Source organism: Zonotrichia albicollis, chromosome 2 (assembly GCF_047830755.1).
Source record: "Zonotrichia albicollis isolate bZonAlb1 chromosome 2, bZonAlb1.hap1, whole genome shotgun sequence".
In the NCBI taxonomy this organism is placed as follows: Eukaryota; Metazoa; Chordata; class Aves; order Passeriformes; family Passerellidae; genus Zonotrichia; species Zonotrichia albicollis.
The window spans coordinates 39998226-40022334 of NC_133820.1; the positions used below are offsets into that span (position 1 = coordinate 39998226).

General features: G+C 39.0%; 1 protein-coding gene across 1 annotated transcript in view; it reads right to left on the reverse strand.

Annotated features, from left to right (window-relative positions):
- The window catches only part of MAN1A2 (mannosidase alpha class 1A member 2), a 149814-nt gene that overhangs the window by 44877 nt on the left and 80828 nt on the right, over nucleotides 1–24109 (reverse strand). Inside the window, exons 6-8 of the mRNA XM_005486071.4 lie at nucleotides 2240–2334; nucleotides 736–859; nucleotides 229–322 (exon numbers count right to left, since the gene is read on the reverse strand). Of these exons, the coding sequence (XP_005486128.1) occupies nucleotides 229–322; nucleotides 736–859; nucleotides 2240–2334 (313 nt within the window). The remainder of the gene's footprint in view (nucleotides 1–228; nucleotides 323–735; nucleotides 860–2239; nucleotides 2335–24109) is intronic.

Here is a 24109-nt window from a genome sequence, read left to right on the forward strand (position 1 = left end):
AGCAGCAAGCTGTTTTCAGAAAGTACCCTAAAAAGTGAGCTCTGTGACTTCAGACAGAGACAGGAAAAGATTCATTTCAGGAGATTTCAAGTTCAAGCAATCCTTCTGCATTTTATGTTATCAAGCAATGCTGTTTGTGCCCTACAGAATAAATTTTCTGATCTCCAACTCAACAACAAGATAAGAAGTAGACTTCTAATTAGGAATTAATAAAATAAGAATACTTACGCTGACCCCACCGGCCTGTTCTTGGATTCAAATAATTTGGATAAAGTCCATTAGGACGATCCATTTTTTGAAGTAACTTCCGAATGTGCATGACCTAAATTAAATCAAGAATCAGGTTCACCACTAACAACGTTTGTCTGCCCTCTGCACAAAGTTAAATCTAATATTTTTTATTTTTCTTTCATTTTTAGTAGCAAATTTTATTAATCTGAACCGCAAGCTTTCTTGAGGGCTTTCTTCAGATTTGTACATTTTTGGTTTTAAAGGACTGCTCACATAAACAAGCTTAAAAATAATGATTTTTAAATGTATTCTGAAACAAATAAGAAAACCTGTGTTATTATATATTTCTAGTTGAAAAATACAACTATTTGGTAACAGAAATACAAGCATGAAAATATTACCTGCTACCAAGAATGGAAGTAGAGTTCAATATAGAAAGCACTTCTCCTTTAATTAAATTTATGATAAGAAGTATGATAAAAAATATTGATTTTTGAGACTCACCTTGTTGAAATATACAGGGTCTCCTGTCAAATAACTAAGGTGGACAAATTCCATGTGCAGAGTACCAAACTCAGCAAGGATGCTGCTGCCAGCAGAAGCCCAGCCCCAGTTTCGACCAACACCACTGAATTCCAACAAATAAGCATAAAGAAAGGAAGAAAACAACACAAAATTCAGAATTATGGTGCACAGCTACCACAGCCAATTAAGCAAGCAACAACAATATTTTAACCCACACAGTTTACAGGAGTTGTGATTTGATTGGTCAATTGGTACATTGGTTGGATTTTTTGGAATAAAGATACCATAACGTCATCGACAAAAAGTCCTATTATTAAATAATATAATACCATGATATGATGACTTAACACTGGGCTCAATCACAGTTCTTTCTTATTCACTGCATGTTCTTAAGAACAAGAACCAAGGTAAGACAAGTTTTGAAGGTGGCAGCATTTGCTGCCTTGTCCTGTTGATCTGCTGTGTTCCCTTCACTTGTGTGAGATGTGCTTCCCTATCTTGTGTCTACATAGGAATACAGGATGTTTATTGTTGGCACAACATATGAGTTCCTCAGGCTCACCTAAAGAATCAGCAGAAAGCATGACATATCTATTTTGTGCACTCAAAGTGATACCATCTTGCTATCCTAACTCCTAAATTACCTCTGGTTTAATCTAATCTGGGAGTTTTCACCACCTTTCAGGATTGGGCCTTTAATTTCTGTAATTAACTATGTATTTCTGAAGATTACTTCTACTTCCTCTCATAAATGATTTCAGTTATGAGTTAGTGTACATACAATATAGATATACATCCCAATTCAGCTACTGTTTAAGGACATAGTGAAAATTTAAAGAATGCCTTGCATCAAAAACACTCTCAAAATCTGAGGGAAATCCTAGCACTGAGCAAGCAATACAACATAAATTAGGCAAGGCAGTTGTCTTCCATGAGGCAGTGCAGACCATCTAAGTTCAGTCTGATCTGAGCAGTCATCTAAAGGAGCCTCTCCATCTGCACAGACCACAGTTCACTTTAGCACGTCAGACCCCAAGCTAAAATGCAAAATGAAATAGTAACTTCAGAGTCCCATCATCTTCTCAAATGCTGGGAATCTTCTAAAGGTAACACACACCTCAAACAGTACAGAAAACCCAGTAAATTCAACCATGTCCTGCAAACAACTTTGATTTTTAACAGATTTTGTAATGAGTAAAGAAACAATTATTAAACTCTAGAGCAACACACAGAATAATGTACTGTGTGGTCCAACGGCAAATTGAACGTTTATTGCAGAATCAAAAAAAACCCAGGATCAAAACATATTGCAGTTATGAGTTAGAACGTGCTGAACTCTACCAAAACTATTCTAACATGCCAACAATGACAATTTGTCTGCATTTTCTACAGTCCCACTACTAAGAAAAACTGCTGTATGCCATTATTAATTTTAAGTTGGCGGGAAGGGGAGGAAGACATTTCACAAAAGAAAACTCATTACCTTTTCAGATTCACCATTGCCCATGGTATACCCGTAGGTGTGTTGAAGGCTGGAAGAAGTTTTCCTGCCAGTTGCACTGCTTTGATCTTGAAAACCTAAGATAGTAGGATCAATTGCAAATAGTTACTAAGTCTGATTTATCTCCCAGAACTGTAAAGACTGAAATTTCCTTGCCCCACCTACCTCTTTGTATTAAAAGAGCTTTATGTTGTAAAAAATATATTAACTTATAATTTTTTGCCACTTGTTCACTTTATAACTTTTGGTTAGATTTGAACATGAAAAGCAAACTTGTCATTTTGATTTCTTTTCTTCCAATCTCTCCAGCAACAGTTCTTAGATTCCTACTACAGAAGAATATCAGGTCTCCTCCCACCTCCTTCCACCGCTATTAGGAAATTCAAGTGCTTTTTAAAACAGTCTTTAAATCATACCTTGTATTTTTCAGTTAAAAACCAAGACACAACTCTCCTACCCAAGTATTTTAGCTTTTACAAACTTCCAACCTCTTTTTAATGAGTTTACTGCAGACAGATTTGCTATTTTTTTATGAACATTGTCTATGCAAAACCAGATATGCAGTTTCCTCTAGTTTTTCCTTCATTGATAATGCAGACGAAAAATAATTCCAGGGCTAATCTTCCCTCTCTAGTCTGAACCCCCAAAGAAATTATTGACAAGACAAAATCTCAGTAATTTTTACTGTTATTTCTCCTTACTTTTAGAACATAAATCTGTAATAGCCTTACTCAGAGCACAGCATTTATTAGACAAGCAATTGGGAGAATTCTTCTAAGCCTACCTGCAAGCATGTTTTCCAAAGGCATATCTAGATATACATAATATAATCTAGATATACGTAATATAATAATTCATTCCCCATGGTATGAATCTGCTTTTACCTGTTAGTTCCTAGCACACATTTTAATCAACGCCCTCTCAGTATTCACTACATTTCTGGACAAGTATCTCCTTAACCTGAAGATAACATTATTTGCCAATTTGATGCACCACACAAAACAGAAAAAAAGCTACCACATCCCAGAATAACATGCAACACAGACGTAGCATAGGAACATCATCTCTGGTGACCAGCAATAGGACATGAAGAAGTCTAATGAAAATGCATAAGGGGAGTTTCAGATAGGGAAAATGTTTTTCACTAAGAAACTGGTCACAGCACCAAGCCTGTCAGAGCTCAAGGAAATTGTGGAGATGCTCTTAGTCACATGGTTCAGTTTCAGCTAGTCCTGAGGGAAGCAGGGGGTTGAATTCCCCAGTCCTTAAAGGTCCTTCTAACTTGAGATATTCTACAATTCTATTGTTAATGACCTGACCAGTAATCAGTAATCAAAATGAATAAAATCTTTAGGAAGGACTGCAGCAGCTGATTTGTAAGGTCTATGGGATGAAACTGAAGAGATGCTCACTAGAGAAGCAAGCTGAAAAATAAGCAATCAAGAATATCCTTATTTTTCATATGAAGGTGGGAAAAAATCAATATCTTTATGTTTGAGGAAATGACTAGTGAGACATGAAATAAACCAGAAGAAAATATTAAAGATGACATCTAATTGTATTTGATGCAGTGGAGTATGGAGAGATATAGGTGAATCTGAAAGCAATGAGCCAGGATAAAGAACTTTTAGAGAGGTTCTCCATACGAACTGTAAGATGGGATATGTCTAAACTGAAAAAAGATATACCTGAGAATATGATTTGGTATAACTATGAAGCAACAGAGGCAATGCAGCTTGAATGATTTTTAGCCAAGAAACTGACAAAAGACAGTCTTTGAGACAATACACAGAAATTTAGGAGTAAAATTCATATAGCACTTTGACCTTGAATAAAGGACCAATTCAGAACAGGAAGGCATAGTATAAGGAAGAGGTATAGTACAGGTGGAATCTACAGTAACTGGGAAAAAAAGAAACCCTTCAGAGAACTAAAACCTCGGTCTTGGACCAGTTGCATGAGAACTACCTCATTTGAATCTATAAATAAGCATCAAAAATTCATGGTGAACTTTTCGAATTTTAAGTAGCAGATGGGTCAAGACCAGACAGAACTATCTACTGGGAGTCATCTGGGGGTACTCCCTCTACAGTGCAGGCAAGCTTCAATACCTAATGAAGAACAGAATGATGACTTCCAGTGAAATAGCAAATAGTTTGGAAAGACATTTGTAATATGAATTTGTGTATCTTCAGCTTTCTTATCTTGCACCCTCTGAAAGTGCTATGCACTATCATATTGTTCATTAATGAAAGATACTGAAACATTAGAGTAAGACTATTCAATGGAAGGACATCCTTAGAAACATCCTTGCTCAAGAATATTCTTAATGGCTATTTAGATTGCTATCCAGCTTTTAATTAGTTTGAAATGTATGTATCTGAGGAAGGAGTTTTTAGCTAGAGTGTATGAAGTAAAGGTTGAGCTGATCTAAATGTGTATGAATCTGGACAAGACAGTTAAAAGGCAATCACAGAGCCATTTCAGCATCAGAGCACCAGCAGGAACTGCTAATTCAGACAACCATGCTGTTAGCAGTACCTGCCCAAACTGGCTGTGATTAAAGGCACTTTCCTGTCACCTCCAGCGGGCTGAGGACTCTTGAGCTCCACTGCTGTAGCATCAGAAGGGTACAACACTCCCTCTCTATATGCTTCACATCTAAAACCAAATGTATTGGTTGAAGGCATGCCTTTACTTTCTATTACTGTCATCTCAGTCTGATCTCGCTGCTACTTCTGCATTAAAAAACCACTGAGTGCTTGGCACAGCGTCTACCTATGCAGGCTGGAGTACGAACTGGGAGACAGCTGCATAGGATTTTATCAGAGCCAAGTGACCACAAGAGCATTTTTGGAGAGAGGGAGGGAAAAGAAATGTAGCAGGCAGTGGTGAGTGAGGTGCCGTTTATGAGAAACTGCAGATGTGTCCAGAGAGTTCTGCTGCGCTCATTAAAGTGCCTTCTTTAGCAAGTTTCAAACTTAACATAAGAACAACAGTAAAAGCCTTGGGCTCTAGCTTATAAATAATGCGCTGGTATCAGACAACACAGTTACTTATCATTTAATATTTTTACTTTAATTTTTTTTACACTGAGTTGAACTCATAGATTCTATTTCAGCCCTGGCAGTTCCCTGTTGACAGGCAATGCATTTCAAAAAATGCATAGGCAAGAAAAACAGAAAAGAACAAAAAATGAATGGCTGCCTTAAAAATAGAGCTCATTAGGAAACAGCAGAAGAATTGGGGTTATTTAGTCTAGACATAAGATGCTCAAGAGAGGACAAGATAATGACTTTTCAGTATATAAAAGGCTAACACAAGTAAAAGGAAATAATATTTTTCCATGGACACAGAGAACAAAAAATAACACCAAAATGGACCATGGAAAAGTAAGTTAGTTATTAGGAAAAATTTGGTGATAAGAAAAACTACTAATGCAGCATGACTGATTGCTTCAAAGTCATCACCAAAGCTTTTAAAAATGCTCTGTACAATACATACAAAGACTTAGATGATTTAATTTTGCCAAGGAACAGAAGAATAACTGAGAATTACTCTGCTGTCTTAGCACTCTTCCAGCCATGTTGCTGCATTTTGTTTGCATGGTAAGGGTTTGGTAGAAGGGGGACACAAGGGTGGCTTCGGTGAGAAGCTGCCAGAAGCTTCCCCATGTCTGGCTGAGCCAGCTGGCTCTAAAACAGACCATGGGTCAAGGCTGAGCCCATCAGTGATGGTGGCGGAGCCTCTGGGACAACATAGTCAAGAACAGGGTAAAAAAATCAACAACAGAAGAGCAACTGCAGCCAGAGGAGTGAGAATATATCAGGGAATAAACCCTGCAGCCACCAAGGTCAGTGCAGGAGGGAAGGGAGGTGCTCCAGGCATCAGAGAAGAGATTCCTCTGCAGACCATGGAGGTCCATGGGGGAGCAGAGATCCACCTGCAGCCCATGGAATAGCCCCACATCAGAGCAGGTGGATCTCCAAAGGAGGCTGTGACCCTGTAGGAGCCTACACTGGAGCAGGGTCCTGGCAGACCTGCAGTCCTGTGGAGAGAGGAGCCCACGTTGGAGCAGCTTTGCTGGTGGGACTGACAACCCCGTGGGGGATACTCACTGGAGCAGTTTGTGAAAAACTGTGGCTTGTGCGAAGAACTCATGTTGGAGAAGCTCATGGAGAGCTGTCTCCTGTGGGAGGGACCCTATGCTGGAGCAGGGGAGAGTGTGAGGAGTCCTCCCCCTGAAGAGGAAGGAATGGCAGAGATAACACCTGATGCCACCCCATTCCCTGACCCCTGTGTTGCTGTGGGGGAAGAGGAAGAGAAAATTGTTAGTGAAACTGAGCCTGTGAAGAAGAGAGGGTGGGGGGAAGGTGTTTCAAGATTTAATTTTTATTTCTTATTATCAATTAATTACCCCTAGTCGAGTCTGTTTGCCCATGCCAGTAGTTGGCAAGTGATCTCCTCCTGTCCTTACCCTGAACCATGACTCTTTAATTGCATTTTTTTTGTCTCTCCCCTGTCCAGCTGAGGAGGAGGGTGGCAGAGCAGTTTTGGTGGGCACTTTGCATCAACCCACCACAGTTCCCAAGTATGAGATGGCTTGTGCACATTCCGTACCCATAAGATTAAAATGTTTTGCCCCTGAGGTGTGGTATCTACTCTGCAGATACACAAAGCACCTTTCATGGATAATGGAGACCATCCAACCCCAAGTTTCTTTGTCAGCACAAAGCTACAAGTATAGAACAAATCAGAATCTTCTAAAAGACAGCAGCAGCAAGACATCCTGCTTTGAAGATGCAAAAATACTGTTCTAGGTAAATGGGTGTTAATCCCAAGGTAGCTGTTCTGTCCACTCCCAAAATATGGGCATTCTTCAGAAAAGTTTTAAAAGCCACTGTAGCCTTGGAAAAGTGTCTCCATTTTACATGGCAAAATTTAACACATTAAAGCCATCAATTTACATGGCCTTTACTAGCCTAACACTTCCTTCTTCAAATACTGTAAACCAATAGAAGAATTTTCCCCCCTTTCAAAAACAAATCAGGCTGTAGGCAGCTAGAAGGAAAGAGAATGAAAATTGGCAGAAAAAGCAAAATCTAAACCCCAAATCGGATAAGTGGATCCCTCATTAAGATGAAAACAGCAATCAGTATTTACAAACTAGTATGTACAGCAGACCAGCTGTGAGGGCCTGAATAATTTTCATCCATTAAATTGATGCTTAACATATCAAACCTGCCACCCACCCCACAATATGAAAGCTTGCTCCTGAGCCGATTAATCCAAGCAAGGCCATTAAAACATGCAGCAGAAAAGGGCCTTAAAGATTTCAATGATTCTTCAAAAGCCTTATTGATGTATCCAGTGACTGCCTAGATGCATAGCTTTAGCTCTCAGAAGACTGTATTATGCTAATACTGCTGTAAGGTGTTCCCTTCCAGCACTATGAATGGCAAACAGCACCAAATGGCCTCTGCTCCTAACTTTGAGAGCAATGATAGATGTTTTCTACAAATAAGGAATCTCTTTCATTTATGTGCATAGAGCAGCCTTTGAATCGTTCTTATTAAAAAGTAATAAATGCCAGGCTTCTTTCTAATCTGCTGGTTATTAAGTAGTGAGAATCTATGGCCTTGCAATGTGGCTGATCTGTAGGCTTGATAGCCCTGGATCACTGAAAAAAACATCAGACAAAGCAGACATACTGCACAAGTTCACAGAAATGTAATGCTTGGTTCAGCATCAGTACTACTATATTGGTATCAAATCCTGAACACATTTCCTTTGAACACTAAGGATGAAGATAATGGGGGAGATCTATCGTTCTACTAAATGTAGATTGAAAAACCAGAGCCCTTGACAGCAATACCAGACTCAGACCCTTGAGGAAACGACCCTTGTGGTATTCCAGAATACTTTGTGGTATTCCACAGACCCTTGTGGTATTCCTTGGCCCAATCAAAATTAGTTATCTTTGTACTTTCAGAGTTCAATCTGCAGCAGTCAGCTCCTCACTGCCTTTTGGTGGCTAAACACTCATTTAAAGGTCAACGTCTTAGAGGGTACTCTCTGCATGAGTAGAGATAAAGATTCATGGTGAAAATCAAGCAGCATTATCACAAAAAAAAAAAAATCATTAAGAAAAGCAGAAGTAGCTTAATAAGCATTGCAGGTTTGATGATACATAAGTCTTACTGCATAAGAAAAAGATGTCTGCATGTCAGATAAATAGCTCCAAGTTTCTAGATGAATAGCTCTTTACTTCCAACACATTTTGCTTCTGTAAATCTTGGGAGCTCCCAGGTTTGGGGGCTCCCACTGTTCCTAGGGCATTCTCCCCTGCTAGTGGGGGCCATCTTGCTACCGAGAAATGGAGAAACAGCTCCCTCTTTACACATCTGCTTCTAGTAATTTTCACTTTGTAATTACAAAGTCATCTTGTGAGATGAGAGATATGCAGTAAAATCCTGGTAAGATTTCAGCTATCATAGTATGAAATGAGAGTGGGAGAACACTTGAGGTATATTTCATAGATGTTTGTTAGTGATGATTGAAGAGGTATGCCACATCTAGAATTGGTCCTGGAGAATGTAAATCATGTTCATGTGAAATTTAGCAAGGCAGTTACAAACTATACTACCTACAGAGGTGAAATGATGCAGAAATACATAAATTCAACAGCACCTCATCAGCACTATAGGTTTCTTGAGTTGTAGCAGATGTTCAAGGAGGGAAAATTTGCAGATACTGTAAAGACAATGACATAGCTGAGATACTATTGCAGTCCTTGGTGAGCTGCAATGATTACCAAAGTACTTGATGAACAACACTTAGCATTTCCAAAAGACTGAAACTCTTTAAACAAGAGAAGACTTATTTTGCAAAGGGAATGCTCTATGAATTTATATTATTTTGTGACAGAAAAAAATCAATATGAAAATGAAAAATCTAAACCCATCCCAGCAGTCTAAGATCAGAGTTAAAAAACCAAGAATCAGCTTGAATGTGGACTACACTGACAACTTAAAATGGCTATGATGACAATTTGCTCTACTTTCTTTACTTCCTCCCTTCAGATATTTGCACACAGTGATGGGGTCTCTCCTGAGCCTTTTTTTCTCCAGGCTGAACAATCCCAGCTCTTTTAGCATTCCCTCAAATGAGAGATAATCCAGTCCTTTAACTATCTTTGTCAGTCCTTTGCTGGACTCTTCAGTGTGTTCATGTCTCTTGTACTATGGAGCCTACAAGTGGATACAGTAAAGGCTAAGAACTAACTCCCTTGACCTGCTGGCATGTTTCCTAATGCATGCCAGGATACCATTCACTTTCTTCACTGCAAGGACACATTGCTGCTCATGGCCAACTTGGTGTCCACCACTTTTCTGCAGAGCTGGGTCTGTTTGTTCCTCCCCAGGTGTGGGACTTTGCCCTTGCCCCCAGGGAACTGAATGATGTTCCTGTCAAGCTTACTTCTCCATCCTACTGAGGTTCCTCTGCATATCAGTTGCTCTTCCTAGTCTGGTGTCATCAACAAATCTGCTGAGAGTGCCACCTGTGTCATCACCCAGACCATTCCTGAAAACATTGAACAGGATTGGACTTGGGGTATGCCTCCAGTTACTGTCCTCAAACTCCATTTTGCACAGCTGATTATCACCCTCTGAACTTGTTAGCTCAAGCACTTTTCAATCACCCTCCCTATCTGTTCATCCAGCCCATACTTCACCAACTTCTTTACAAGGATCTTATGAAATAAAGTCAGTTCATCATAGGTCATCAGGGTTGGCTGAACATGAGTTCCCCAATGACCTTGCTGTTCTGAGGAATAGTTTTCTAAATTAGTTGCTCCATCATCTTTCCAGGCACAGAGGTAAGACTGGCCAGGCTGTAGTTCCCCAGACCCTCCTGGTTGCCCTTTTTGAAGGCAGAAGTGATCTAGGGGTGATACCATGACACTCATCTTGAGCATTAGCTCTGGTGCCCACAGACACCCACTTAAAGCTTTGGCAGCAAAGCTACTACACCTCTGCAAGGCACTCAGCTGTTACATGCAGGCAGTTTACACAGGCAAAGGCAAAGAAACTGCCTAATTCTAACAGTCTCCAAAATTTTAAAACACTGGCAAATTCACCCTCATAAAAGTCCAGACTGGTTAAATCCGCTGCTGCAAAGTACTCCTGGGCTAGCAGAATTCTGGTCTCTCAAGAGCAACAGGATAAAACAGATAGTACTTAAGCCATAAATATTACATAACTTGATGATTTGCTCATTTCACAAGGCAATAAATGCTTCATGGAATGTTCCTTCTATGTGGGAAAAAAGGAACTCCCTTAGTTTTCAAAATATGTTGACTAGGTTGACATTTTCTTTAACCAGTAAAATCACAAACAAGACTTCTACAAACACTTTTATTTTAAAAAGTCACACCGGATTCCTCCCTGAAAGATGCACTTTTGCTAACAATTTTAAAGAACAGTAGGAAAGACAAGGAAGGTTGTCCAGTTTCAGATGACACATGAAATTAGGTGATGAAACACCTAAACTTCACGGCTACACAAGCTTGCTTCTCCATAGTTTCTCTGCTTAAGGATCCAGAGACTCGGCTTGTAAAAATATTCTATTGCAGGGTATCACAACTATCACAATTTCCAAGGTAAAAGCTGCAACTGCGCTCTACACTCTACTTCTGAACCCAAAAGCTCAGTAAAGCCCACAGGACTGGACAGGTCCATTCATACATCCAAAACTGCTTCTTTCCTAGAGGCTCTACATTATTTCGAGATGAAAATACAAGTAATGATTTTTTGGAATAATTAATACAGGGACAAAAACAATCAAAAGAGATGGGAAGAAACTATCTATCTTATCATAACACTCTAAGAAAACTATCCTAGTTAAGAGTTGTACTGAAAAGCATTAAAATGCCTACTTCATCACACTGTTCAGCTACAGTCTACAAATGAGCTGAAAAATAAACACACAAAAATACTGCAACTCCATCAGTTAACTACAGATAAGACAGATATTATCTGGTTGACTACAACTTCCCCTATTTACATTTTACAAATTAGCAATCATATATTCAAATAGTGCTTCTTAGATAAAAGATAAATACTCTGGCATTTCTCTATGATCAGCAGGGAAAGATTTCCAAACAGAATTCTTAAGTGATACTATCTTTACCTTCTTCAAAAGTTTTCCAAAGCTGGTTTCCTGGACAAGACACATGAAGAATCCAGTTACTGTTGACTGAGGCATCTCAGGATGTAATGAAATATTCATTGGTTTCACACTACTGATATTTTTGAAAAATCCATATGAGAAAGTCTGTGCATATATTAGCTTATTAGAAATATTCAACATTTTTGCTTTAGAAGATCTGAACACAAAAATTTGGCATGAACTGGACAACCAGCTAATCATATTTGAACTACCTGGCACTGGCTAATAATACTTCAATTAAACTGCATAATTTCCATTTACTTCAAGAGCTGTATTAGCTTCCTTGGCACAGATTTCATGCATTTCTGAGTAGAAATGTTACATGTTCTCAATTTTTAAAGGGCCTTCAAATCCAAGGCACTTTACAGCAGTCAGTCAACATCACAGATGACTTAAAATTCAGAATAAATGTGATGAAAATCTGGCATATAAATGCCTCTTCAATCTGATAATTCCAGGAGACGTAGCATATTGCTTCACATCCTGTCTGAGCCAAAAACCATGGCAGTCTTGAGTTAATTTTTTCTTCTGATATTATTATTAGAGTAGTAAGCAATTTTTGTGCTTCATCTTTCCTGCTTTTCATATCTCTGGCTTCTTCACTTTAAGTTTACCTGCACAAGCATTATTAACCTGCCAGTTTAGCTACCTTTGTTAAAAAATGGTCCCTGAATTAAAAGCAACAATCTTGAATTTGCACAACACACCAACCATAATCACTCATGCCTAAGCACAATCCCCTTTTTCTGTGGGAGCTACTCCAGTAGCAGAGGGAACCAGATGTGACAGCATGGACAATGCCTGGCTTCTGGATTAAATGTTCCCCCACTAGCAGCTGGCACAGAGAAAGACTGATTTAAACTGTGGAGAAAGGGAACAGAGACAGGGAAAGGAGAAAAATGAATCGGAACGGCCATCAGGAAATTGAAGAAAAGAACTATCAAGGGACAAAAGATCAGCATGGAGCTTTGCCAGTGGGGAAGCAGAAGTGGTAAAGCACAGGGCTTCTAGTCTCCTCCCTCCTACAAGGTGAAGTGTCAGAGAGAAGCTGGTAAAAGAAGTAAGCATAAATAGGCAGTGAGGGGGAGAAACAAGGGCATCAGGAGGAAGGACAGGGAACAAATGCAGATCTAAAGAAGGTAGGACATAAAACGGATGGACTGCCGAGAGCACAGCTGAAAGTAACAGGATTATGAGAAACATCTTGGGGAATGTGACAGGAGAAAAACACTTTCTCATCTCCAAAACATAGTCCTAGGAACTAGAATTGATTCTAATATATCAGTCTTTCAACATGCCTTTGTAGCCAAACACATCCAGGCAAAGCAAATGGTATCGATGAATCTTGGAGTGCTGTTTTTTGGGTTTTTTCTATTAATCAATGGTCTTTGGTATTTTGATACTACCAGCTGTTCTCAGTTGAGTTAGACTGCATTACGTGCCTGAAGTTCACAACTCAACTGATGATCCACTCACTCTGTGATTTTTAAGAAGAAAAATCTGCATTAGAAACCTTTAGAAATGGTTCTGAAGTCAAATAATTAAGATGTTTGTACTAAGCTAACAAGTTTTATTAGAACCATTTTTTTGCAATGGAAGTTATCTACTTCCTGTGGTTATTAATCTCTCTTGACATTGGTTTCTTTTCGGTAACACCTTTTCCTAGCACCTTCTCTATTCATGACAAATATCTCCTTAATTTCTCATATATTTTTTTCTATGCCATGAAATATATTTCCCCATATATTTCTCTTTTTTGTCCTTCAGCTCTATGCTCAGATTGTCTCAATTTCTACTTTCTTTCTCAGTTATTCCTCTGTCTCCCATTTCTCTTGAATGTGCTGCCAATCTTTCCCTTTTAAATTTATCTTGATTTCCCCTTTAGTCTTTGTCAGAAATGACTCAGTCCCTTTTAGGCTGTATTTGCCTTTACAAAGAAAAGTTAAACAGAGATTAAATTACATATTGTTTTACACTGTGCAGTCATTATACACACAGCCTCCCTTCTCCCACTGTGGCAATGTGACAGATTACAATGCAAAAATCACAGTCTAGGGGGAAAGAAAAAGGTAAAAATCATACAGCTTTTACATCTTCAAAAACATATTCCTGACACAATGACAGATGCAAAGCACATTACACTGCACCTGATTAAAGTAAATAGTGTTTGGTGGTTGGTTTTTGTTTGGTTTTTTCTTTTTTATGAACTGGCTTGTTTTCCCCAATCAACAGATATGTAGCTTATCTACAGTTTATATATACATATATGGACTAAGTTCTGACAGAAAATTAGTTGGCAAGCAAAACCTATGAGCAATGAATTAGTAAGCACTGAATCTTCATAGTAGCATAAATTCTGCAAGGCACTTGAAAAAGCAGACATTTGTTTTGACAAAATGGTGAGATAAATATCCAGACTCCTGCAGCATAATTTATAGTTCTCAGGATCAGAAATATAAGATAAAAATGTTGCTCTTTTATGCCACACAAATGAAAATATAAAAGGTTCAAGAGCAACAATCTAATAATCTGCATAAAATAAGGAGCAAGTGTCGAGATACCTTTATACAGATACATCAATAAGCAGTACTGAAGGGGAAGATTCCCTTCAGAGAGATATCTGGACTGTGTCCTGTATCACATCCTGACTATTCATGTGTCCAGGAGGCACAACTATCAGTCCTCTTACTTTTCATGACTTTCTACTGCTTCTACAAATCCTTCTAAGAACATTACTGCCAAGAAGCTTGCAGCATACCAACAGCAGTCTTATAAGTCTTGTTAATGACTTCAACAGAAATAAATTCCTCCTCATATGTGAAGTTCCTATTTATAAACCCAAATGCTCATAGGTCTTTTGCCACAGGATTTCATACCAGAGATTCAAGCTGAGCAGCTTGCCTTTTTTGAGTTTCACAATACTCTTCCAAAGCCACAACTACTCAAAATGCAATCCCTTATTCTGACCCCATGTTGGTCTGTTCAACATGAGTTGCTCATTTTTCTTGTAGCTGCCAGTCTGCACCTACTCCTTTGGCAACACTAAAACGGATTTAAGTTACACAGGCCTAGATGAACATTCAATTAAATTTCTCAGGAGTTTTCTACTTATTTTCCATCTCAAAAAGAGCAAACTTACAGTCAGATATAAATTCTTAAGACTTTTATTGTCAAATCACTAATGTACTGATCATGTCTTATTTTCCATTACCTAAATTTCTGATGTGGACAGAAAAAGCGAAATCAGACTATCTAGCTCACAATTACCTAGGTTACCTTAAAAGACCTTTTCTTAAAATGCACATAGTTGCATTATTTTGATATAGGCACATATCCTCAATCTTGTATTTTGAATTGAAAAAAAAAAATCACAGAATCACAGAATGTGCTGAGTTGGAAGGCTAGAGAACTTCTTGGTTATTCCTTTAAAAATTCGTTTCTTGATTTTCCAATTCATAAATGTTACTGCAGACAGCATCCTCTTGATTCCTAAGATAACAAGAGTTCATAGTCTTTATCATGTGGTAGGTGCACACACCATTAGGGGCAACATATTTTTTTGTTAATATTTTCCTAGATTCTAGTGGGTTTGCTTAGCAGTTATTGTAGCATTCCTGGCATTTATTTTTCTCTCACCATATCTGTTCTCAGCTAGCATGCAAATTCCTTTTCAAGACAAAAACATAAAGAGTTAGTACTGAATGAGAACAAGTTCCAAAAGGCAAAGGCAGCCAAAGATGCTGAATTTAAAGCAGTATGTCCAGAGTTGTATTTCAATTCTGTTTCAAAGTGAAAAAAAATCCTGCTGGAAGAACTGTGTTTTCAGTTGACAAAAGACAATGCCATACTTCCTTTCTGGATCAGATAAAGTGGGAAAACCCTCAGGAGGAAAGAAGAGGAAAACTCCATGGTAGAAACTAATGTGTTACTATGTCAAGAGTAATGCCAATAAACAAATGTCTGGGAAAACAACAGGAAGGATACTGTGCTTGCTGTCACTGGTGCCCATCAGCATCAATGTGTTTCTTAAACTACTGAAGAGGGACAGACAAACTCACAGACCTGGTCAAGAGGAGATACATGACACATGAACAATAGTTACCAATTACCTGCTCCTTCTTAGCTTTTACAGCCTTCCACAGGAACATGGCCAAAGAATGAGTTTTAAGAGTAGCTATCACTGCACAGCTATTCTATTTTCTAGTGCTAAATCAGATTATCCTTTATTTCCACCAGTTTAAAGTATATTATACTAACAGAAAAAACCTATTTCCAATCAGAGTGGAAGAAACAAATTCAAAATGAAGTCAGTTTTCTCTGCTTCAGGTGTCATGCAGCACCAAGATGCAGCAATAAACTGGGCTAAGTGTCCTTTGCCAGTCAAGAAACTGTTTACTACAAGCCTGGTCAACAGAAACTGCACAAGCATTGCGATCTGCACTGCAGTGAGCTGTGGCAACGCCCAATATGAGACAACACTTTAAGAGTCAAAGAAAAATAGAGAGTTTTTTTCAGACTGTGTCCTCTTAAGAGACCAGTGAGCTGTCACAACTACTTATGAATAAGCAGCTCATCTCCTGGCAACAAGCTCAAATCTCATCTTCATTGAACAGGACATACACAATGCTGTTAACTCTTCTGAGATTTTCACCCTTTGAAAACTTAATTTAGATTAGCCTTAAAGCTTTAATTTAGGTAATTTCATCTGTACAGCTAAGAATCTCGTGAAACCAGCACACACAGTATTGTCTTACTCATTGAAGACCTATATTTCATATGTTTAGGTTGGTTGTTGGGCATATCCATTGACACATATAACTTAATTTGACTAACGAGCTTTCCTGAACAGAGGAGATGCTGCCTGTCAGACTCCTGGAAAGGATTAGTTTGATTATCTGTTAATAGAGTATCAGGTACTTAACATCCCTCGTGCTCTACTTTAAATGAGATTTGAGGCTAGATTTATCCACACAAATGATATTACTATTTTGCCCAGAAAGATATGTCATTTTGATGGTGTTTAAAAAGATGAAAAAGGCAGTCATGTAAATGAACTGCTTTATATCTAAAGCTGACAAAAGTAAACAGAGTAAACTATTAATCTTCTTTTTTTTTATGTTGCAAATACCATAAATAACTTTGTTCAACAAAAATAAAACAATAAGCTACCCTTTTTATTATATTAATAAATCAGCAGCAGACAAGAACACTTTGTCATAATGGTGTATGTGTCCTCCTGCTGCTATCACACAAGAGACATTTAGAATAATATTCACTTTGTTTTCCTTACTTGACGCTGTTCCTCAAGCACAGCCATGTACACTGTGCAACAAGCGACTCTCCATCCATCTCTGGGCTTTTGCCATTCTGTGCACTACTGCTAGCAGGAATATTTTATTTCCAACTGCCACTCACACCATAAGTTTTAAAGATTTGTGAAGCTTCACTTCATGAAAAAAGCAAGCAGTCAATAGGTCATTTGTGCACTCTCTCTTCAGACAAATGCTGCTCGTACCAGAGAACTCTTAGTTACTCTAAAGGCAAGATGGGGTCACTCCTGCCTACCCTACAAATCTCTTATGGACTGCTAACAAAGGAGATCTTGGCAGAGAATGTAAGTAACACTTACTTAGCCCAATTCTCAGTTACTTTTCCTACAAACCAGAACACATGCAAGAACTGGAAACAGCTGCAGATGAACTTTTGTGGGGAACAATTCTAAGGCCATGGGCTCAATGTTTGGTTTTGTTACAGACTTTCTATCAGATACTATTAGAAAAGTTAAATCCAAGTTTTAAGAGATCACGGTCACATTCCTTTTTCTGGTTCTTCTTGCTTCAGAAAATGTGCTGAACTGTCAGAAGCTTTAAGGACTCTAATGTGAGAGGGCCACAGGCACTCAGAGTGCTAATTGCTGAGAAAAGGTAATGTCATACTCCTGATCACTGAAGCACTCCAAATCCAGTAACTATCTTCACTATTTTTATTCTCAAGTCTATCCACTTTGCAATTACTAATGCCTGAAATGAGCGTGACAACATTCTCTCACAACACTGTAAACCTTCATGCACATTAATGGGACATATGTCCAATACAATTTCACAAAAAAGATCAAGAACACAAAGTTCACCCTGGGTGCTCATAAAGACAGATGTCACATACACACCTGCCAACTCTTCCCTCACAGCACCTATAGGTGATGGCTAACTAGCCCTTCCTCTGTCATCACCTCTCTGGCTGAGGTTGCATTTCATGCATTTGCAGAACAGAGCACTACTTCCCAAGCACCCAGGAATGCAGTGACCATCTCAGATATGGAACAGAGGTGTGCTGGTAGCATGATACTATAGTCAGCACACACACTGCTTTGGTGGAAATCCTAGCTCAAAACAGCCAGCTTGGCAGATGCATTCTAGAGCCTGTGATACAATTTTTTAAAAAAATCATAGAGTAAGCACATCAAAACAAGCAATGACTTCTTAAGGATCAGAAAATAAAACAGGCTTATTCACTGAAATGACCATTAAAGAGTTTATCTATAGAGACATGGGTTCTATTTACATGGTTTTGTATTATTTCTTCTTTAATGTTCAGACAGGGGAAATCCACACATTCAAAGGATCCATCTTAATTAAGATAAAATCTAGGTACCTGAAACAAAGTCTGCAGTGAAACAAAATAGATCCATGTAACATCATGCTCCTCTGACTCTCTTAGTCTCAGTTAACTGCATCTCCTCAGCCTCCTGTCAATGACATGCATTTTACACCCTCCTACACTTGGAGACATAGCTCCAGCAAGTGCCTGCAGATGTTTGCTCCAGGTACTCTCTTTCAGTGTTAGAAGATTTTATCTCTGTATAAACACTCACTTAACACATATTATGAGAAAACAGAAAATAATGCATGCTGGGAACACACAGGGGAAACACCAAAATCCCCAACCCAGGCTGAAACTGCTATTTGAGGGAGTTTACCAACTCCCACAGGTGACACCAAGCCCCAGAGGGGATCCATGGTCATGAGGGCTCACCACCACAGCTAGCCACCAGATAGCCATGCAGTCTCACAGACTGGGCTGCAGCCATGGGGAAGGGGAAGGCTTGATATATAAAAGGTAGAAGACTCCCTCCCCTCCTGGGGAGATGCTGATAACTCTGTAATTATCAATGGATGAGGCCCTCTTTTTTTGGCTAGGGCTTGCTGTGTAAGAAGTAAGTACGCCAAGCCACTCTGGAAATACAAACTTTTCTAAAGCAAGAAGTGGTTCCACAGCATGGAGAAGAAATAATACTCAAGGATTATTAACCTTTAGGGAAGATGTCACAGCATCCAGAGACAGCAGACATGCCTTTGACTGGGATCCCTGTGAAGAGATTACTATTCTTGGAGCTTTGCTCAAAAAATTGGACTGTATCTATCTATTTTTCAAGAAGGTGGACAGACATTTGGCAGGCAGTCACGTTCATTCTAGCAGTGGGTATCATCCATGCTGGAGGCTATTGGGCAGGAGCCATAGAGGAGCAGTGACAGCAATTCATCAAATACAACTGTAAAAAAATTGGATTTTGAACACAGAGCAATAATTTCTGGTACAAGATTGTTCTTTGTCTTATTTGGGCTTTACTGCTCCAATGATCATTCCCTGTGTTTAATTACAGGGAATGATTCTGCATGTATACAACACTTAGGCTATGCAGATGTCTGTCCCTCCCTCCTTGAAGACATTCCCATTTGGAGAGCAGAAAGTTCATTTACAGTGTGCTCACAAGCACTTGGAAGTGAAAATACTGCTCAGAGCAGGGTTCAGTATCTTCACTGCTGTCTTTTGGATGGGTTTCAGAAATAAGGAACAATGGGTCCTGCAAGATGCTCTAGGAATCTCCATCTGCCTTTATGAGCTCAAAGAACTTCACACACCCAATAGGAAGGCTTGAAGCTGATTTCTTCTGGCATTGTCATCTGTGAAGTCTTCCTCATACTGACTGCTCCTTCACTAGCCAGGTCTGGGGACAGCATAGCAGAAATCACAACTCTTGGACCACTTGATCCAGCACACCACAAGAAAATCCAACTTCTGTTGAAAATTCCAGTGTGATATCCTGGTTGCAACAGACCTTTTACTGTTTTAGTCTTTAAGGACACTGGAACTCCTGGTTTCCTGGTAGCCTACTCTCACAAATTCTACATTCAGACACAATCATCATGGATCTATTTTGTAAATTCCCCTGCAGCTCATTGCCGTGGTCTGCTGGCAAGCTTCATTCTTTCAGCATTAACACAGAGATCAGATTTCTGCCTTGTGCAGTTCATTCTTACTGCTTGCCTGCTTGCTGCACTTTTGCACCAGGAGTTGAAAGCTTTGTGGACATAGAGTGATTTTACAAAACAGTGCTCCTATCCTCCCTCAGAAATCAGTATCAGCTACCCTGATGCCCAAAAAGACCCAGATGCACAGATGTGACTGAAAGAAGTGGAAAAACATATAATCAATCACATACCAAATAAAGATCAATTAGATAATTTGTGTTGAAAAAAAGAATTTATTAATACCAACATCCATATAGAAGAGAAAAACCAAGCACCAAACATGACTGATCTTGAATAAAATCTTGAACTGCAAAACTAGATAGACACCAAAGGAGATCAAAGAATTCCAGAGCCACATCCTCAGAAACCAGCCATGCTAGGGTTCATTTCCAGACAACCTCCCTGGAAAATGACTTTAGAAGACTGTATGAACAGATAGATCTAATCCAATAAGAGTACAAATTGCAATAGCATTCTTTTTTTTTTTTTTTTTGTGAAATATAAGTAGTTTATCTTGCTCTAATCTCCTTGTATACATGATACTCTTTCATTAAGCATTTCTATCCTGATGGTGTTACATACAAGAGAGTGATATCAAGATATTTTATTTCATTAGTGCTGGATACTAAGTTAAAGAAAATCATAAAGAATACAAAACATTCTTATACAGTAAGTCTAGGGAATGAACTTGCAATAAACAAAGAAGCCTACTGTTCCAGGGAAAATGCTAAATGGTGCCTTGCCAGGCATCACTGAAAACTATAAAAAAACCACATGGATTCATAACTAAAGACAAAAATTATATTTGTGCTGGTACGATGCACTAAAGAAAGAAAATCCCTTAATGCAACCACATTAAAAAAAGTTGGGTTTTTTGTTATTTTGTTTTGGCATTTTATTGACGGTTATTTTTTTGGTTTTTTTGATCATGTAAGGCTGGTTTTCCATACTCAATGTTTACTCCAAACTAGGCATATGGAACATTTAATTTCTACTTATTTCTGTTACATTATCAGCTGTATCATAGTGTTGTCCCTCACCCCCAACCCACAAGCATAATGAAGGCTCTACATAGTTCTTACAGAAATTAAAGGATTGTTGCAGGGATTACTGAGAAACAGTCTGGTTCAATTTAGATAAGGATTCATTACATATTTTACCATCAACGTTATTTTGGACTATTAACTCTATTTGACAGATGCAAAAGAGGAAGCACAGTGGTTCCTCTGAACTCAGAAGGTGGGAAGCTTGCACTTCACACACTTAAACTACAATCCTCTTTGATCAAAATGTAAAATACAAACATGTTATCCATTCTATTACAACCTGGGGTAGAAAATAGGAGTGCCTAGTTTTCACAGTATGTCTCCCAGTCACTCACAATTCTACTAAGCAACTCTCATAAACCCTATACCTCAAAAATATTTAATTAGTGGCTCCTTATTAAATATAGACACAATGAATTTTGCATTTCTTATTTAGGTATTTACGTACTTAAGAGATTATACCTATTAGCATACAATTTAATAAAGAATAACAATGAGTGAACACTTCACACTGGTTGCTTACTGGAACTGGGAAGAAATCTCTGGCATACAGCAAAATACAAGAGAGTCTACCTGGAGAGGCTGAACTCTATTGTCGAGGTGTTTTCCAACCTAGATGATTCTATTATTTTATGACACACAGCACTCCCAGGAGAGACCATGCTTTTTTCCTTCATTTTTTATTGAGCCTCCCTCTATTGCATAGAATCGGTCAGGTTGGAAGGGACCACAGGCGATCATCTGGTCCAATCTCCTCTTTCTTTCATTTGTATCATTTCAAAAGAAATACACTGAACCCCCACTTTTACTGAGGACCCTAATACCATTTGCAGCTCTGGGGTCCCAATAAAAGAAGAATGTGGCCCTGTTGGAGCAGCTTGAGAAGATGGTCACAAAAATGATCCGAGGGCACATCTCCTTTGAAGGCAGGCTAAGAGAGCTGAGGTTGTTCAGCATGGAGAAGGCTCCAGAAGGACCTTCTAGCACCTCCCAGCACCTGAAGGGGGCCTGGCTTCCAAGAAAGATGAAGAGGACATTCTACTATGGCCTCTAATGACAGGAGAAGGAACAACTGGTTTAAAACTGAAAGAGGGTAGTTTTAGAGTGGATATTATCACAAAACTGTTTACGTTGGAAGACACTCCTAAAGATCATCTAGTTCCAACCCCTGCCATGGGAAGGGATACCTTTCACCACATCAGGCTGCTCAAAGCCCTCTTAGGGTGGCATCTGTTTCAAAGAGGGTAACGAGGTTGTACTGCCCAGGGAAGCTGTGAACACACCTTCCCTGGCAGTGTTCAAGGCCAGGTCAGAGAGGGCTCTGAGGAATCTGTCTGTAGAAAGCTGTCCCTGCCTATGGCGAGGGGTTGTACCAGATGATCTTCAAAGGTCCTTTCCAACCCAAACTATTCTATGATCCTATATTCCATGATTTTAGCATATATTCATAATATAGTTCAATAATGTACCCTGCAGAAAAGTCATTGCCTCAAAGAATTTCAAAATTGAAGACAGATTGAGACCTCATTTCTCTGTGGGAACTGAGACAAAGAAGGAGCACACTTTTATCTGGTAACATACACCTAGCCAGACACCAGATGGCCTGTCCACAATCAGCCAGGAAAAACATACTGTGCAGAGGATTTAAACAAGGGCCCCCAGACTGCAGATCTACAACCTCTGCCGCCAGAGAGGTATCAGCGTTGCTTCAACTTCAGAAGACTGAAACAGAATGCATGGGCAAATTTTCCACTGTGTTAAGGTTTGCAGTTGTATCTTGATTATCTTCCATTCAAATGGCACGCTGAGATGGAAAAATGGAGAAAGATGGTGATCTTTCACACATCAAGAGAGCTGCTTGTTAGACAGGGAAACAATTTTCTCTCCCTACTTTAGCACACAGGTACAGGGAGGCAAGACAACCATGACATTTGCACCAAAATGCACCCTTCTCAAGCTTTAGCTTTACATGCTCATCAGAAATTCCCACATGCGAAAGGCTGAGCTGTTAAAAATTTTACACATGTCATGTTTTACAAAGGCCTGTGACTCAGCAGTGGACAGGACAAGCCCTACAGCATTTTCAGCCAAGCTGTCAGCTGCTAAAAACAGCAACTTTATTTTTGGCTGTATGGGAGATATTATTCACTCATTATTCACTCATTCTCTGCAATGAGCAAGAGGGAACCCTTACTGATGAAAGGACAGCAATACTCACAATCTTAGTAAAAAAGGCTTAAAATTCTACCATTACCTATAATCAGCATTATTAAAACCATGATCTCAGTTGATGCTCCTCTAAGTAATAGCAGTAACTGACAGTTTAAATACAGCATGGAAGCCACAAAGTCATGCCACTAGATGTGCTAAATAAATTTTAAATCTAACATGTTTTCAATAAAAGTATTGAAAAGGACTATTTCATCTAAATTAATAATCTGCTGTACTTGAAAACTATGGTCAATAGCTACCATTATGAATCAATCAGATAGAATCCTGTCAAGCACAGTTACTCTCTCCCTACAAAGGGCATTGTAGATACACCATGAAGACTTTAAAATTCTCCAGACATGGTCATTTACAAATTATTAAAGTTCCACAGCTGATATTGAGTCTTGGACATTGTTCTATGGTTGTCCCTACAGCACCTTTATCAACACTAAGTGGCAGGAGTCCAAATGAAGTAAGAGCACCTATCACCAAACTATCACCAAAACAGCACTAACTCCTTTTGCAGACCTAAGCAGAATTTATATTTCTTTAAAGGAAAAAACAGGATTAATTCAAAGCAGCAGTTCATTGTACCGGACCTTGCTATAAATACATCAAAGAAGACATGCAAAAGTCGGGAAAATCAGTATGAAAACCTTCTAAAACCAATCTAGCAACGGCCTTGCAGAAGTAGAGGTTTGGAGATAGGAAGATGGTGACTGGAATATCAACAAGGTATGGTAAGTGAATATGATCAAGCAAATGATGGCTTGATGAACAAAGAAAGGACAGAGACTGCCTAAAGGTGTAAGCCCACATGCACATTCACAACCTGAGCAGGCAAAACACCCAAAAGGCTGGGTGGGAACAGGCTTGTCTGTCTTAGCAATGCTACAAAGTGCTCCTCACATGTCTGAATGCAGTGAATAAAGAAATCAACCATGTCCCAATCCTGAGCTCAGGAATATGTTCCCTTTTCGGGGAAGAGAGAGGACCAGATTGGAAATCACATCTCAAACAACCTGTTTCCAACTCCAAGGAGTTCCCAGACGCAG